At 47.7% G+C, this 17,234-nt stretch overlaps 1 protein-coding gene across 2 annotated transcripts in view; it reads left to right on the forward strand.

Moving 5' to 3' along the window:
* Positions 1 to 17,234, forward strand: part of LOC115657579 (glypican-5-like) — a 651,971-nt gene that overhangs the window by 365,091 nt on the left and 269,646 nt on the right. For both annotated transcript variants that reach the window (XM_030575622.1, XM_030575623.1), the window contains one exon: positions 6,898 to 7,018. In XM_030575622.1, the coding sequence (XP_030431482.1) occupies positions 6,898 to 7,018 (121 nt within the window). The remainder of the gene's footprint in view (positions 1 to 6,897; positions 7,019 to 17,234) is intronic.

The raw sequence follows: 17,234 nt of genomic DNA on the forward strand, positions 1-17,234 counted from the left end.
TTCATTCAGGCTGGTCATCTGAGTTCAGAGTTTCTTTTTGATCCTCGGAAGAGCATAGATCATTAGCCACCACAGATCAGAGCACTGGGGTGCTTAATGGCATATAGTGGCCCTGCTCAGAGTAATAGCATCCTGAGGGAAATGGAGCAATGGAAATGTTCTCCCAGCTGGACATGATCAATAATACATGGAACTGCTGCCTATAAGAGCTTTGATCAGATGCTTGTAACCAAACTAGTACTGTCTCCTGTAGGGAACAGGGAAGGGAATGGTGTGATAATGCCACCCCCATTTCCCAGTCTCATATGGCTAAATATCATTACTACTGTATCTAATGCAGCTTCTGCAGCTGTCTATCTGGAATCTTTTAGTTTTAATGTTTGTTCTCTGAAACCTTTAGCTATCTAAAGAGCCTGTGGAAACCCTGGGTTAGTTTTGGACATTGCATAGGCAGCATCTTTCATCTCCGTTTTTCTTCAGTTGTTTGGGAGCATCTTATATTTTGTCCCCTTTCAGATTACAAATGAAAAATAATACAGTGTGTTTCAAAATGACTTGTAGAGTTCTGACTTTAAAAAGAATTTCTAAAGCTAAAATATTTTTTTAAAAATAAGGGAAGAAATGTATATTTATATTCAAAATATTATCCTTGCTGGTTTCTAGGCAACAGTTTGCTTCTGACCCATTTCAAGCTTAGGATAATTGTGTGAGCTAAAAATCATCTAAACTATACTTCTGGAAAGCTGTTAAGATTTTTTTAAATAACATTTTTAGCTTTTCCCAGTATGTCAGTAGAATAATGTTACTATTAAACCCACAGTTTTGAAATCGATTAGTAATTCTTCCTGTATTTGCTATTCATTGCATGCTAGGAGAATGGTTAGTTCAGAATTGCTGCATATAGATGATGTTTTAATACACATCTCCTGGTCTTTTTAACCTGTAGGTTGTTGATACAGACATTTCAGGGTCTAGTATGAATAAAGTACTGCAGGAAATAGGGTGTAACTTTTTAAAAATTAGAGTAATTAACTGTTGGAACAATTTACCAAGAGACATGGTGGATTCTCCGCAACCGACAATTTTTAAATCAAGATTGGATGTTTTTCTAAAAGCTCTGCTCTAGGAATTGTTTTTGAGTAAGTTCTTTGGCCTGTGTTACACAGGAGGTCAGACTAGATGATCACACTAGTCTCCCTTCTGGCCTTGGAATCTATGAATCACTGGCATTAACAATTCTGTGCTACTATTTTTCAGATTATTAGATAAAGTCGGCCAATTTCTGACTATTCTTAATGTATATTCTCAGTAATTCAGGATCTGTTGTCAGCACACAAAAAATGTGTTACATAGTGCAAAGAAGTAAACAAATCAAATTACCTTTCAGGAAATGCATTGTTTATTCAAAAGTACACCTCTATCTCAACATAATGAAACCCGATAGAACGCGGGTTTGCATACAACAAAGTAAAGCTCTGACACGTTGCTCTGAGCAGTGTCTTAAGGGTGTTGGGCCAGGCCGGGGCTGAGGGGTTTGATAAGGGGCAGAGGGTCTCGGGGGCGGTCAGGGGCTCCTGGGGGCAGGACCTGTGGGGTGGCACTTTGGGGGACCCCGCAGTCCCAGAGTGACCCTGGGGATTAGCAGGGGGCTGGGAGCAGCCCGTTCTGCTTCTCTCACCCCAGCCATGTCACTCGGGGGAGGGGGCTGGGGGGAAAGGATTTCCCCGCCCTCACCGGCAGCAGCGGAAGCGGAGCAGTCCAGCCTCAGCCCACTCCACTCTGCCACCTCCCAGCCAAGGCGCTCTGCTTCCCGCCGCAGGTGAGTGCAGGGGCCGTCCTCTCCCCAACCTCCCTGCACTCACCAGCGGCGAGAAGTGGAGCAGCCCAGCTCCAGCCAGCTCCACTCTGCCAGGTCCCAGCTGCAGCACTCCACTTCCCGCCACAGGTGAGTGCAGGAACTTTCCTCAGCCCCCTTCAGCAACATGGCTGGGGCCGGGGCAAGGAAAGTGGAGCAGGCTGGGGCCGCGTCGCTCTGCTTCCCGCCACGGGTGAGTGCAGGGGGACGTCCTTTCCCCAACCTCCCTGCACTCATCGACAGCGGGAAGCAGAGTGCCATGGCTGGGAGGTGGCAGAGTGGAGGGGGCTGGGGACAGGCTTCTCCACTTCCCTCCGCTGCCAGTGAGTGCCTGTCAGGGTGTGGAGGGTGTGGATAGAGGTCAGAGCACTCAGGGAGCAGGGAGGTTGGGTAGGGGGTGGGGTCCTGGAGATGTTTAAGGATGGGGGTCGTTGGAGGGGGAGGTCAGGGAGCAAGGAACAGGGAGGGCCAAAGCAAGTTCCATATAACGTGGTCTCACCTATAATGCAGTGAGATTTTTTGTTTCCTGAGGACCGTGTTATATCGGGGTAGAGGTGTATATCAGACCTGATACAGAGCCAGCAGCTTAATTCTGTGCTTACAGGATAGGATTTCAAGTAAGATGTATGTATAGCTGCCTCCTGGAACAAGTTATCTCCAGTTGTGGCAGCCTGCACGTAGTCCTCCCTCCTCAGCGGCTCTGTGACTCACTTTGAATTGTTAGCGTGCCTTCTCTCTGTTATGTTTGACAACATACACAGAGAAGTTAAATAAAAATACACAATACTCTTGCTGGAAGGTTGTAACATAACACCGTGTCTTAGAATGGAGAATAGTGCACAAGACCTAAGAGAGAGACAGCAAGTTGCTCCTTAAAACAGAGGCACAATTCAACCCGCAGTACTTTAGGCGGGTGCTCTGCACTCTGACTCTGATCACATGCATCCCTACTTAGCCTCTTCACCTGCAAGTAGGTCCAGGAAGCCCCTTATAAGTTCAAGTGATAGTTTATCATGTTAACATGGTTTTCAATACTCCCCATTCTCCTTGCCCTCAAGAGCAACCAAGGGGGCCATATCTTCTCTTATTGCTGGAACCCACCTCCCTACAGCCAATGGATTGAACTCAGTCCATTCTCTCTGGACTGAGTCTCTGTGGACTCAGGGTTGTTGTAGTCATGTCAGTTCCAGCCTATTAGAGAGAGAAGGTGGGTGAAATAATATCTTTTACTGGACCAGTTTCTGTGAGTGAGAGACAAGAATTCACATCTCAGGTCAGCTGCATGTAAGCTTGAAAACTTGTCTCTCTCACCGGCAGAAGTTGGCCCAATAAAAGATATTACCTCACCCACCTTTTCTCTCTGGACTCAGTTTGTTAGAGAAGTGTTCTATACGTAAGCAGTTAATGGATAGGGTAGCAGTAAGTGACACACAAGAAGATGGACTAAAGTTCTTGGGTTTTCTAGGAACAATAGTTGTTGTGCTCTGCAAATGGCTTCCTCTGGCTGCACTTAACATCAGCTCCTGTCACAGTTCATATGCCCAGGTAGTCCCAGCCACTTTTGGGGGCAACAGCTGGCTGCCGAGGCATGTCAGTCATGCTATTTGTACGGCCCCTACAGCCATTCATGTATCAAGCATGTGAGTAAGCAGACCCTTGAGGTCCTGTGGGTCCTACCCTCTCTCCAGAGAGCAGTTGGCTATAGGTGTAACAGATTGAATATGAATATAAATAGCCCTAGAAGATAGAGCCACCAAATTTGATGTATGCTTTCCCTGATTCCAAGATTAAATGATGGGAAATGACAAAAAGGGAACTGACTGCCTAGGAACGAGTACTGTGGAAAGGGATCTGGGGGTCAGAGTGGATCACAAGCTAAATATGAGTCAGCAGTGCAATGCTGTTGCAAAAAAAGCAAACATTATTCTGGGATGTATTAGCAGGAGTATTGTAAGCAAGACACAAGAAGTAATTCTTCCACTCTACTCTGCACTGATTAGGTCTCAACTGGAGTATTGTGTCCAGTTCTGGGTGCCACATTTCAGGAAAGATGTGGAGAAAGTCCAGAGAATAGCAGCAAATATGATTAAAGGTCTAGAAAACATGACCTATGAGGTAAGATTGAAAAAACTGGGTTTGTTTCATCTGGAGAAGATAAGACTGAAGGGGGTTATGATAACAGTTATTAAGTACATAAAAGGTTGTTACAAGAAGGAGAGAGAAGAATTGTTCCCATTAACCTCTGAGGATGGGAGAAGAGGCAATGGGCTTAAAATGCAGCAAGGGCAGTTTAGGGTGGACATCAAGAAAAGCTTCCAAATGATCAGGGTGGTTAAGCACTGGAATAAATTGCAGAGGGAGGTTGTGGAATCTCCATCATTGGGGAATTTTAAGAGCAGGTTGGACAAAGACCTGTCAGGGATGGTCTAGATAATACGTAGTCCTGCCTTGAGCGCAGGGGGCTGGACTAGATGACCTCTCGTGGTCCCTTCCACTTCTGTGGTTCTATGATATCTAAATATCAAACACTAATAATGATTTCAGCAGCAGACGGATTTGAACGTTGTCGTGGTGTCTCAGGGCTCAGTCCTACAAACACTTACATACGTGCTTATATTTAAGCACACAAATAGCCCCACTGATCTGAATGGACTTTGGACTCAACCAAATATAGATAATGACGGTTATGCCATTTTTCTTTATCTAAATTAAGTAAAAGAGGGTGCCCATGTAGCAACAAGCAATATAATAACATTGGGTGAGATTTGTACCTCCAGGCATTGGAATCCATCAGGGGGTCATTGGCATGGAAAATGAATAAGGCTCACTGGATGGGGTGGCTAAAGGCATTGCTTCTGGCTGGAACATATTTACACAAAATCTATATAATGCTATATGCCTTTAATGCTGCTGAAAAGCATTGAATGGAGGCTTGTGATTTGCAGAGTTAAAGCAATATCATTTGTAGGTGGAAAAAAAGCTTTTTTACCTTATTTATCATTGTGATGCCCTGAGTATCTGGAGAAACTCTGATAGCTATAGCAAGTGATAAAAAGCATAGAGCAATAAGAATAGGTAGCAAAGCATTCTCTTGCCTTGTGCTGCTGTTTGTGATGGGAAGATGTTCAGCCAAAGGAATGCACATGGAGAATTGTAGAACAGTTTGATGGAGGCTGTAAATTGATGTCCATAACTGAATTCCTCCTGTACTGCAACAGGATGATCCCGAAGAGTTGCATCAAATGCGTTCTCTGCATCTAATACAAGGAGACAGGCTGCTGTTGGTTGTGTATTTTAACACAATGAATGGTTTTGGTTTTTTTTAAATCCATTATTTTGCACTTTTTATTCTTATCATCTTTCCTTTCTCTGCAAGATTAAAGTCATTGATAATTTTCCTTAAAAACTGACCATGCCACCTCTTCTATTCTTCACCAGAATTTCAAGCATACCTTTGAACTGAAATGTTAAACAGCAGTATGTAATGTTTTATTGTCAGGTTTACTTGAAGTCTAACTTTATTCACTTGTTTGGTTTTAATTAAGATAGGACAAACATCCTAGTAAAGGTCCAATTATAATTTGCCATTCTGTTTGTCACTGAGAGAAGAGAGAATTTATGCTGCCATTTCCAAAGGGTATTAGGTGCCTGACTCTAATATAAAAGCCAATACAAGTTGAACGCCTAATTCTCTTAGCCCCTTGTGAAAGCCCCATCCTTAATTTTCCAGTCTTAAAAAGCTATCAAGGGAAGATTGCTGACAGACTGAAAGAAAATCTGAGTTATCATGTAGAGAATGTAGCTGTGGCTAAGGAGAAAATTGTAACAGGACCTTTCTCTTTGAGTTCCAATCCAGAAGAATGCAACCTCCTTCTGCTAGAGTTTACAAAGGCATACATTTGGCATGATGATTCACAGTTCCCAAGCAGATATGGGTGCATAGGAGAAGCCAGTTGTTGAGTGACCTTCCCCATCAGTCCCACTGCCTTCTTGGGCCATGAATACCTCCTTGTCCAGTTTTGCTGCAGAGGAGGTGCAGGAAAATCGAAGTAGTTTGCATAGGATCCCCAGAAAAATGGGGACCCAGTTCGTTCCTTGTATTTAAGGATGCAAAAACAAATAGAAAGAACAATATCTTGGTGCTGAAACAGAAGTACAGCAATGACTGAATGATCAGTTGGTGTGTCTCTATAACTTTGTCCATGGTGATAGGATGAGGATGCTGATAGAGGCAGGCATTTACTATGTGAGAACAGCTGATGTTTTTCAGATCCAAAGGTCTAAGGTGAGATTGCCTAGAGGCGGGCTCTACGTATGTATATATCTGAACTGCTCCTAACAAAGTCGTAATGATAAAGATAATGCATGACTGAGATGAAGACTGCTGATGTATCAGATTGTGCCGCTTGAAGGAGTTCTTACAGTACATCTAAGGCTGAAGCCCAGCAGGCAATCTCATCTTCTCAATTGCTGACCTCTCCTGAAAAGCCTCATTTCACTGAGTGGGACATTTCCCCTGATGATTGAGAAATTGTACAGCATTGCCAACTCTTGCGATTTTACTGCAAGTCTCGCGATATTTGTTGTCTTCCTTAAAGCCCCTGGATTCCAGTGATTATCTGAGAATCTCAAATTTGATTTTTAAAGCAAGTTTCCAGCCCTTAGAGTTGTGCAGAAAAGCTTGAAACATAAACCTGAAAGGTTCAGACACCAAAATACAAATAAGAAACCTGAAATGTTGGGTTTTTTTAAATCTCTCATGATTTTTTTGGGTACTGACTTGTGATATTGGAATGGTTGGAGTTGATAATACTGCAAGAAATCATGTCATTTTATGCAGATTTGGGGTGATGAAAGAATTGTTTGCACTAATTACACTATTTACAAACATGTTTGCTTTGTAATATATTTATTGACCCTGACACATTGAGGAAAACTTGTGTATGTTAATTATTCTAATGAAAATAGCCTGTAAAATGTTACCCTCTCACTTTCAGTGTAAATATTTTCTCCCTGGTTGATCTTTTGTTCCCTTTTTTCAGTTACACCAGCAGAGTTGTTTCCAATGGACTGAAGGCACAAATTAATAACCCAGAATTGAAAGTCAAAGGATTAGACCCTCTCATCAGTCATTTAATTGACAAACTTCATCATTTTAACCAAGTAAGTAAGTCTCACAATTAAAAGCTTTTCCACGTTGGGTCTTAGAAGGGATCTGAAGATGAAAACACTGGGGTACAGTAATTCCTCGCTTAATGTTGTAGTTATGTTCCTGAAAAAGGCTACTTTAAGTGAAATGATGTTAAGCAAATCCATTTCCCCATAAGAATGGGGGGTTTAGGTTCCAGGGAATTTCTTTCACCAGACAAAAAATATATATATTATATAGATATACACACAGTATACGTTTTAAACAAACAATTTAATACTGTTCACAGCTGTGATGATCGTGAAGCTTGGTTGAGGTGGTGAAGTTAGAGGGTAGAAGAGAGAGGGATATTTCCCAGGGAATGCCTTGCTGCGAAATGATGAACTAGTGCTCGGCTGAGCCCTCAAGGGTTAACATGTTGTTAATGTAGCTTCTCATCAAGGCATCACGAACAGGAGGAAGGGGAGACAGCATAGCAGATAGACACACACCGTGTGTGTGTGTGTGTGTGTATGTGAGAAAGAGAGATGCACACTGCCCCTTTAAGTAAGCTGACCCACTCTTAAGTGCATTGTCTTTTTAAGTGGATCAGGAAGTTGAGACAGCAGCTGCTGCCCCAGGCTCTCTGTCTCTCTCTATCAGTGTCCGCTCCCTGCTCTATATGGAGAAGGGGTAAGTGGGGTGCAGGACCAGGGGGAGGAGGATGCCCTGACATTAGCCTGCCCCTTCCTCCCCCCCTGCACAGCAAGCAGGAGTCTCTGGGAGCAGCTCCCAGGCAAAGGGCAGGAGCAGCACATGGCAGTGGGGGGAAGGACAGCTGAACTGCCGAGCAATTGATAGCCTGCTGAGCGGAGCTTAGGGGAGCGGGGAGCTGATAGGGTGGCTGCCGGTGCACCCTCGTTCCAAGCCCCCACCAGCTACCTCCAACAGGCTGCTCTTCCAGCAAGCAGTGGACAAAGCAGGTGGCTGCTAAACGACATTAGAAGGGAGCATTGCACAACTTTAAATGAGTATGTTCCCTAATTGATCAGCAATGTAACAATGAAACAATGTTAACTGGAACGACTTTAAGTGAGGAGTTACTGTATATTGTATACTATACTGAAGCACAGAACCAAAAGAACAGCACTGTGGGATGGTGGCATAACTGGGCTATAAACTACTTTTGTGCCTCGGGAACTGGTCCAATTTATGGCAGCCTTCCCACAACTGTCAATGGGCTGCTCTGCAACCCAGAGTCCCTGAGGGCTGGGGCGATGCCTCCTTATCCGCAGCCCCATTCATTACACAGGGGCCTGTGACGAGTGTGAAGCTGCCTATGCCATCCTATGATGTTCCTAGGCTGGTGGAATTTTCCTTCAGCCTGGAGCAGACTTGTTTTCTGCTAGAGTGGATCCCCAAATCTGTGGTGGTTGAATTCCATAGAATACCATAGTCAGAATACAGAGTTTGACTAGGTCAATTAACCTTGTGTGCAACTTTCAAAATGTTTCCTTGCCTGAGTGTGATTTCTAACCTTTCCAACCATAAAAGGAAAGATGATCTGCCAACAGGTTTACCAGAAACATGATTAACCTAGTCTGCGTAAACTCTCAGCTCATGCTCCCTTGGTTATACTTGCTGTCCAACCCAAACTGCCGTGTTTCAGTGCTGAATCCATCATGATTCTATTGTACTATTGCTTCAGCACAACTCAATGCAAGTTGCAGAAATAGCATCAGTCTAAATTAGCTAGAGCTAACAGATTTAACAGCAATGATTTTCATGTAAAGTAGACATGTTTTCTTGTCCAGTTGAAAGAATGTTTACAGCTTGTGTCTTTAGAGTCTGCAGTGTTTATACATGAACTCATCCCTAATTTTTCACCATAAGAGTATGGTATAGCACGAGACTGAAAATAGGCAGTTTATAGGCAATGGTTATTGAACCTAACCTCATCTGCTCTGGAAGGTATGTAGGAGAAAGTAATCTGCACCAGATAATGTGCAAGGGTGAATTATTTTCTTCCTGGGTCCCGGAGGAAGCAAGGAACTGAGTAGCTATGACTCTGTGTCAACGGTTTGTTCTTAAGAAGCACAACTTTGTACTGCTTCTTACCTAGGGCTTGTGGCAAATCCACAATCTAGCCATCAATTAGTACTGCTATTAAATTTAAGATGGTTCTAATATTTCTGTAGGCTGAAGATTTAGAGATTCTGTGTATTGATTTAACTTGCCATTGGGAATTATAACTTCCAACAGGATGTGGTATTTAATATTGCAGTGAAATAAATATTATTAAGCCAGATTGGGTAAAGTGATTATTCATTATTTATTGGCTTTTGCATGTTATCAAATAGTGTTAATTTACTTTATAAATAGTAATTATAATTGATCTGTGTAATAGTTTTCTATAAACTCTGACAATCAAATGTAATTAGAAATAGATTGTCTGAGTGTCTGTGTATAACCACAATGCTGGTCACGCAGCTCTGACCCCAGCAGCCTGTCAGCAAACTCCAGACATGCTCTGGCTTCCAGCAGCCTTGGTTCCTACTTAGAGAGTAATTCCAATACACTGCCATTCCTGGATTTCTCCTCCTCAGCCCCTGAAAAAAAAACGGGTACTCTGCACTGTCTAGCCCTTTCCTGAGCAGTCCAGATATGAGGTCCACTGCCCCTTTAAGGAGATCAACATAGAATCGTAGGAATGGAACGGACCTCAAGAAGTCATCGAGTCCAGTCCCCTACATTCATGACAGGAGCAAGTATTATCTGCACCATCCCTGACAAGTGTTTGTCTAACTTGCTTTTAAAAATCTCCAATGATGGAGCTTCCACAACCTTCCAAGGCAATTTATTCCAGTGCTTAACCACCTTGACAGTTAGGAAGTTTTTCCTAATGGCCAACCTAAACTGCCCTTGCTGCAATTTAAGCCCATTGCTTCTTGCCCTATCCTCAGAGGTTAAGGAGAACAATTTTTGTCCCTTCTCCTTGTAACAACCTTTTATGTACTTGATAACTGTTATGTCCTCCATCAGTCTTTTCTTCTCCAGACTAAAGAAACCCAGTTTTTTTCAATCTTCCTCATAGGTCATGTTTTCTAGACCTTTAATCATCTCTCCAGTTTATCCACATCCTTCCTGAAATGTGGCACCCAGAACTGGACACAATACTCCAGTTGAGACCTAATCAGTGCAGAGTAGAGCGGAAGAATTACTGCTTGTGTCTTGCTTACAACACTCCTGTGAATACATGCTTTTTTTTGCAGCCATGTTACATTATTCACTCCTATTTAGCTTGTGATTCACTATGACCCCTGGATCCCTTTCCACAGTACTCCTTCCTAGGAAGCCATTTCCCATTTTGTATGTGTGCAACTGATTTTTCCTTCCTAAGTAGGTTACTTTGCATTTGTCCTGATTGAATTTCATCCTATTTACTTCAGACCGTTTCTCCAGATCATTTTGAATTGTAATCCACCAAAGCACTTGCAACCCCTCCCAGCGTGGTATTGTCTGCAAACTTTGTAATTGTACTCTCTTTGCTATTATCTAAATCATTGATGAAGATATTGACCAGAACCAGACCCAAAACTGGTCCCGGCAGGAACCCACTCATTATGCCCTTCCAGCTTGACTGTGAACCACTGATAACTACTCTCTCGAAATGGTTTTTCAACCAGTTATGCACCCACCTTATAATAGCTCCATCAAGGTTTTATTTCCCTAGTTGGTTTATGAGATAGTCATGCAAGACAGTATCAAAAGCCTTACAAAATTTAAGATATACCACATTTACCCCCCGTCCTGCCACAAGGCTTGTTAACCTGTCGAAGAAAGCTATAAGTTGGTTTGACATGATTTCTTGGCAAATCCATGCTGATTGTCACTTATCTTATCGTCTTCAAGGTGTTTGCAAATTGATTGCTTAATTATTTGCTCCATTATCTTTCCTGGTACAGACTTTAAGATGACTGGTCTGTATTTCCCCAGGTTGTCCTTATTTTCCTTTTTTATAGATTTGCACAATATTTGCCCTTCTTCTTCGAGTGATTGCTCATATCCATTCCAGTTAGGTGTGTGCACCGCGTGTGCACATTCGTCGGAAAACTTTTACCCTAGCAACTCAGTGGGCCGGCAGGTCGCCCCCTAGAGTGGCGCCATCATGGCGCTTGATATATACCCCTGCCGGCCCACCCACTCCTCAGTTCCTTCTTACCGCCCGTGTCGGTCGTTGGAACAGTGGAGCGCGGCTTAGCTGACCTCCACTTCCCTAGCTACTCGTAGTTCTCGTATATAGTTATGCAGTTGTAATCCTTTTATATATATATTTGTATAGTTATACGTTTTTTCTTTGCTAACATAGTTAGTTTAGTTAGCGGGGTTCAGGAAGTAGCCCCTTCCATGAACCCGGTGCCGGAGCCCATGCACGGCTCACCGGGTTTTAAAATGGGCTCGGCCTGCCAGAAGCCGATGCCGAAGGGAGATCCACACGACTCCTGTTTGAAGTGCCTCAGGGAATCACACTTGACAGCCAAGTGCCCCATTTGCAAGGCTTTTAAGCCGAGAACAAAAAGGAGCGGGACTTTCACTTACCCCTCCACCTTGGGCGCCGAGCGATGATCAAGCGGCTGGCAGAAGCGCCTCCTCGGCACCGGACCCCGACGGTACTACCAAGGCCTTTCGGCACCGGCCATCGCCGGCACCGATGTCGACTCGGCACCGCTCCCTTCTTCCGAGGTCGAGAAAGCCTACGATTCCTGCTGGTGCCTGACGTGCCGTGGTTGAGCCCCCTGCTCCTGCTGCTTCCGTGCCACCTGCATCGCAGCCAGAGAGCTCGTCTAAGTCGGATTGCCCGGCACCGACACCTGCAGAGGCACCGATGACATCGGCACCGTCGATTCCAGTCCCCCAGGGTCACTGAATCCGGTGCCTGACAGCTCCCCGGCACGCGCCGTGGTAGAGCTTACTGCTCCTGCTGCTTCCGTGCCAACTGCACCGCAGCCAGAGAGCTCGTCTAAGTCGGATCGCCCGGCACCGACAACGTCGGCACCGTCGATCCCGGTCCCACGAGGGCCGTAGAATCCGGTGCCTGACGGCTCCCCGGCACGCGCCGTGGTTGAGCTACTGCTCCTGCTGCTTCCGTGCCAGCGGCACCGCAACCAGAGAGCTCGTCTAAGTCGGATCGCCCGGCATCGACACCTGCTACGGCACCGACGACGTCGGCACCGTCGATCCCGGTCCCACAAGGGCCGTAGAATCCGGTGCCTGACAGCTCCCCGGCACGCGCCATGGTTGAGCTACTGCTCCTGCTGCTTCCGTGCCAACGGCACCGCAGCCAGAGGGCTAGTCTAAGTCGGATTGCCCGGCACCGACGCCTCTGAGGCACCGACAACGTCAGCACCGTCGATTCCAGTCCCACAAGGGCTATCGAATCCGGTGCCTGACGGCTCCCCGGCACGCGCCGTGGTTGAGCTTATTGCTCCTGCTGCTTCCGTGCCGACGGCACCGCAGCCAGTCAGCTCATCTAACTCGGATCGCCCGGCACCGGCACCTACCGAAGCTCTGACGGCCTCGGTACCGTCGATCCCGGTCCCACGAGGGCCATCGGATCCGGTGCCTGACAGCTCCCCAGTATGCACTGTGGTTGAGCCTGCTGTTCCCTCCACGCCGGAGACGTTACCAACGGCGAGGGATCTCATTGCCATGACAGAGTCGATGCTGCCTGACCCCGGCACTGCCGGTGCAGGTAATACAGTCTCTTCATGTGACCGTCCTATTTCAGCACAGCAGAGCGGCACCGTTCATGATCACGGTCCCGCAGACACTCCAGGTCCTGTCGGCACGCCCGACACCACTTGCAGTCCCGGTGCTGTTTTCCTCATCGGTACTGGTCGCACTCGCTGCACCGGTCGGTATCCCGTTCGCCGACCCGCTATCGGCACCGTTCCGACTCCCGGCACCGCGGCAGGTACCTTGACTCCTGTAGCCTCTCCCCGAGCCTCGAGATCTCGGTCGACCTCCCGGCACCGTTCTGGTTGCGGGTCTGGATCTCGTTCCAGGTACCGGTACACCTCCCGGTGCCGGTCCCCGGTGCCGAGTTGGGCAAGGTCCGATAGAGTCAGAGACTCTGCCTGTGCCTTCTTTTAGTACCTCCATGGCCGTCCGGACACGCATCCGTGTCATCCCACATGCGCAGATTTTATGCTCAGGACCACGATTCTGATATGATGGCCAGCGGGCGCCAGCCCCGAAACCGAAAGAGGCTTGGCGAATGAACCTGCTTGGCCGCCAGGTGTACTCTGCAGAGGCCCTGCAGCTCTGGGTAGCAAAGCAACAAGCCTTGCTTAGCTGCGATAATTATAGCACCTGGGTGAAGGTAGTTTAGTTTATGGAGTTTCTCCCTCAAAACTCCCGCCAGGAGTTCGCTGCCGTCTTGGAGGACGGGGGAAAGAAGATACCCAGAGCGTCCCTCCAGGTCTCGTTGGACGCAGCAGATTCTGCAGCCAGGACTCTGGCCTTTGGTGTCGCCATGAGGTGCATTTCATGGCTTCAGGTTTCAAACCTCCGGCCGGAGCTGCAGTATGCCATTCAGGATTTACCCTTTGTTGGTAAAGGCCTCTTCGCGGCAAAGACAGCCCCAGGCTGCGAAGCCTGATGGACAATAGGGTCCTAATGCGCTCTCTCAGCATGCATACGCCAGCGACCAAACGCAGGCCTTTCTGTCCCCAGCCGCCATACTCTGTGCCTAGCCAGAGACAGGACTTTGGCAAACGGCGAGGCCAAGGTGGTCGCAGACGAATGTCAGGACCCCTAAAGAGCCAAGGTCAAGGTCCCTCGCAATTACCACTGGGACCAAAGACGAACCTTCCAAGGTGCGCCTGAGGGCGATGTACCAGTCACAGGCCGGGATCCCAATCCCGCTTTCTCCTGGCGTGGCCCCAGTTAATTTCAGATCGCTGGGTCCTGCGCACGATGGAGCATAGGTACCACCTTTAATTTGCTCCAGCCCTGTCCCCCTTCAGCGGACGAAAGGGGCAAGGGGTTTTACTCCCGTTATGCCCTAGTCCCCCACTCGAACGCAGGTCTCAGACCTTCCTGGTCCTGCGCGGACTCAACCGGTTTAGGATAAGGTTGAAGTTCCGCACGGTATCCCTGGGAACCATTATTCCATCCTTGCCTCTTGGGGGCTACTATGCCGCCCGGGATATGAAGGACGCGTACTTTCGCAACGCCATCTTCCCTCCGCACAGGAGATACCTCCGCTTTCTAGCCAACTGTCAATACTTCTGGTTTACGGCCATAGTCGCCGCCTACCTTCGCTGATGTCGGATATGCGTTTTTCCGTATCTGGACGATTCGCTTATCCGAGGAGACTCTGAGACACAAGCCACTCAGCGCGTGGGCATCGTCACGGTCTTATTCACAGGTCAAGGCCTGATGATTCCTATAGAGCAATCCACTCTGGTTCCCACGCAGAGGTTGGACTTCCTAGGGGCTATCCTGGTCTCCTACCTAGCCGGAGCCTGCTTATCACAACTGCGGTTTTAGGCGATGGCAACAATCATCTGAGGTCTGCAGGCTTTCCCAACGACCTCGGCTCGTACTTGTCTCAGTCTCCTGGGTCCATGGTTGCCCGCAAGTTTGTAACCAAACACGCCAAGCTCCGCCTCCGTCCTTTCCAAGTCCGGCTCACCTCAGCGTACCACTCGGACAGGGAGCCAATGGTTATGGTAGTCACCGTTCCCTCGAGCACCTTAGGCTCCCTAGAGTGGTGGCTAACTCCCTCCCTGGTGTGGGCAGGGATGCGGTTTCATCCGCCCCAGCCCTCACTGCCCCTGACGACGCACGCATCATCTCTCTGCTCGAGTGCTCATGGTCACCTCCGAGCTTAAGGCCTTTGGTCTTCTAGGGAGCTGGCATTCCACATCAATGCCCCAAAAATGAGAGTAGTCCGCCTGGCGTGCCAGGGGTTTCAGCGGCAGCTGCGAGGCCGTTGTATCTCGGTGTTTACAGCCAACACAACGTCCATGTGCTTCATAAATATCCAGGGAGGGACATAGTCCTCCCCCCTTTTGTCAGGAGGCCATCCATTTCCGGATCTTTTGCATGGCCCACTCGATGGAGCTGGTGACGTCCTTTCTCCCAGGCGTTTGGAACGTCTTGGCGCTTTGACTCAGCAGGTCTTTCCTGTCTTACGAGTGATCACTCTGCCCCATGTGAGGTGTTCTGCTTTCCAGAAGTGGAGATGTTTCCTCACATAGACCTGTTCGCTCACCGCGAGAGAAGGAAATGCCAGATGTTCTGCTCCTTCCAAGGTCTCTCCTCAGGATCGATCTTGGACGCATTCCTGATGCCGTGGAAAGGCCAACTCCATTATGCCTTCCCACTGTTCCCACTGGTTCATCAGGTCCTGCTCAAACTCCGCAGGGGCAGAGCGCGCATCATCATGATCACTCCAGAGTGGTCCAGGCAGCACTGATATACCACATTGCTCGGCCTGTCAGTAACAGACCCAATTACCCTTCCACCCCACCCAGACCTCATCACTCAGGGCAACGACAGGCTTCGTCACTCGGACCTGCAGCCTCTTCGCCTCACGGTGTGGCTGCTGCGTAACTGAGCCGGGGTGACAGGCAGCCTTCCACCTGGTCAACGTACCGGGCCAGGTGGAAGCGTTTCTTCTACAGCTGCAATACACTCCATCTTGCTCCTGCTGAGGTCTCGATCCCCTCTATTTGACCTGCCTCTGGCCTTCAGCGGCAGGACATGGCGGTATCATCGCTGAGGATACACTCAGCAGCCATCTCTACCTTCCAGCCAGGCTAAGGTGGACGTTCCGTGTTCTCACGCTCAATGAGTTCGAGGTCCCTCAAGGGCTTGGAGCGCTTGCACCCTCGGGTGCGCCGCCCAGCCCCAACCTGGGACCTCAACCTAGTTTTAACCAGACTTATGTCTCCTCCAGTCGAGCCGTTCACGACTGGCCCTCTGCTATACCTGTCTTGGACGACAACTTTCCTCATAGCTGTTACATCGGCCAGACGGGTCTCCGAGCTCAGAGCTCTTACGGTGGTTCCGCCGTACACTAGGTTTCACAAAGACAAGGTGCAGTTATGACCGCACCCGGCTTTCCTCCCTAAGGTGGTTTCGGCCTTTCATGTTACCCACAGCTCAACGCAATGGGCACAACCATTGCACTCCCTGGACATCTGTGGAGTGCTCGCATTTATATTGTGCTGACAGAACCATTTCGTAAGATACCCCAGCTCTGTCACGGTAGCGGGCCAAAGGGAGGGCTTGCTTGTTTTCCTCTCAGAGGATCTCATCTTGGGTGATGGCGTACATCCGCACTTGTTATGATTTGGCTCATATTTACCCAAGCCACATCATTGTACACTCTACCAGGGCTCAGGCTTCATCTGCCGCCTTGCTGGCTCATGTTCCTACCCACGAGATCTGTCGCGCAGCTCCATTGGTCCTCGGTCCATACCTTTGCTTCGCAGTATGCCCTGGTTCAACAGTCAAGAGATGCTGTAGCCTCTGGCTCAGCAGTTTTCATTCTGCCACATTTCACTCCGACCTCACCGCCTATGTAAGGCTTGGGATTCACCTAACTGGAATGGATATGAGCAATCACTCGAAGAAGAAAAGACGGTTACTCACCTTTGTAACTGTTGTTCTTCGAGATGTGTTGCTCATATCCATTCCACACCCGCCCTCCTTCCCCACTGTCGGAGTAGCCGGCAAGAAGGAACTGAGGAGCGGGTGGGCCGGCAGGGGTATATATCAAGCGCCATGATGGCGCCACTCTAGGGGGCGACCTGCCGGCCCACTGAGTTGCTAGGGTAAAAGTTTTCCGACGAATGTGCACGCGCGGCGCACACACCTAACTGGAATGGATATGAGCAACACATCTCGAAGAACAACAGTTACAAAGGTGAGTAACCGTCTTTTTTTCAGGCCTCTGGAATCTCTCCCATCTTCCATGACTTTTCGAAGATAATCACTAATGGCTCAGATATCTCCTCAGTCAGCTCCTTGAGTATTCTAAGATGTATTTCAGGTACAGGTGACTTGAAGACATCTAAGTTGTCTAGGTAATTTTTAACTTGTTTCCTGTTTTAGCCTCTGAGCCTTCCTCATTTTCACTGGCATTCACTATGTTAGATTTCGAATTCCACTTACCTTTTTTGTGAAAACTGAAACAAAAAGTCATTTAGCATTTCTGCCATTTCCACATTTTCTGTT

Source organism: Gopherus evgoodei, chromosome 9, assembly GCF_007399415.2.
Source record: "Gopherus evgoodei ecotype Sinaloan lineage chromosome 9, rGopEvg1_v1.p, whole genome shotgun sequence".
NCBI lineage: Eukaryota > Metazoa > Chordata > Testudines > Testudinidae > Gopherus > Gopherus evgoodei.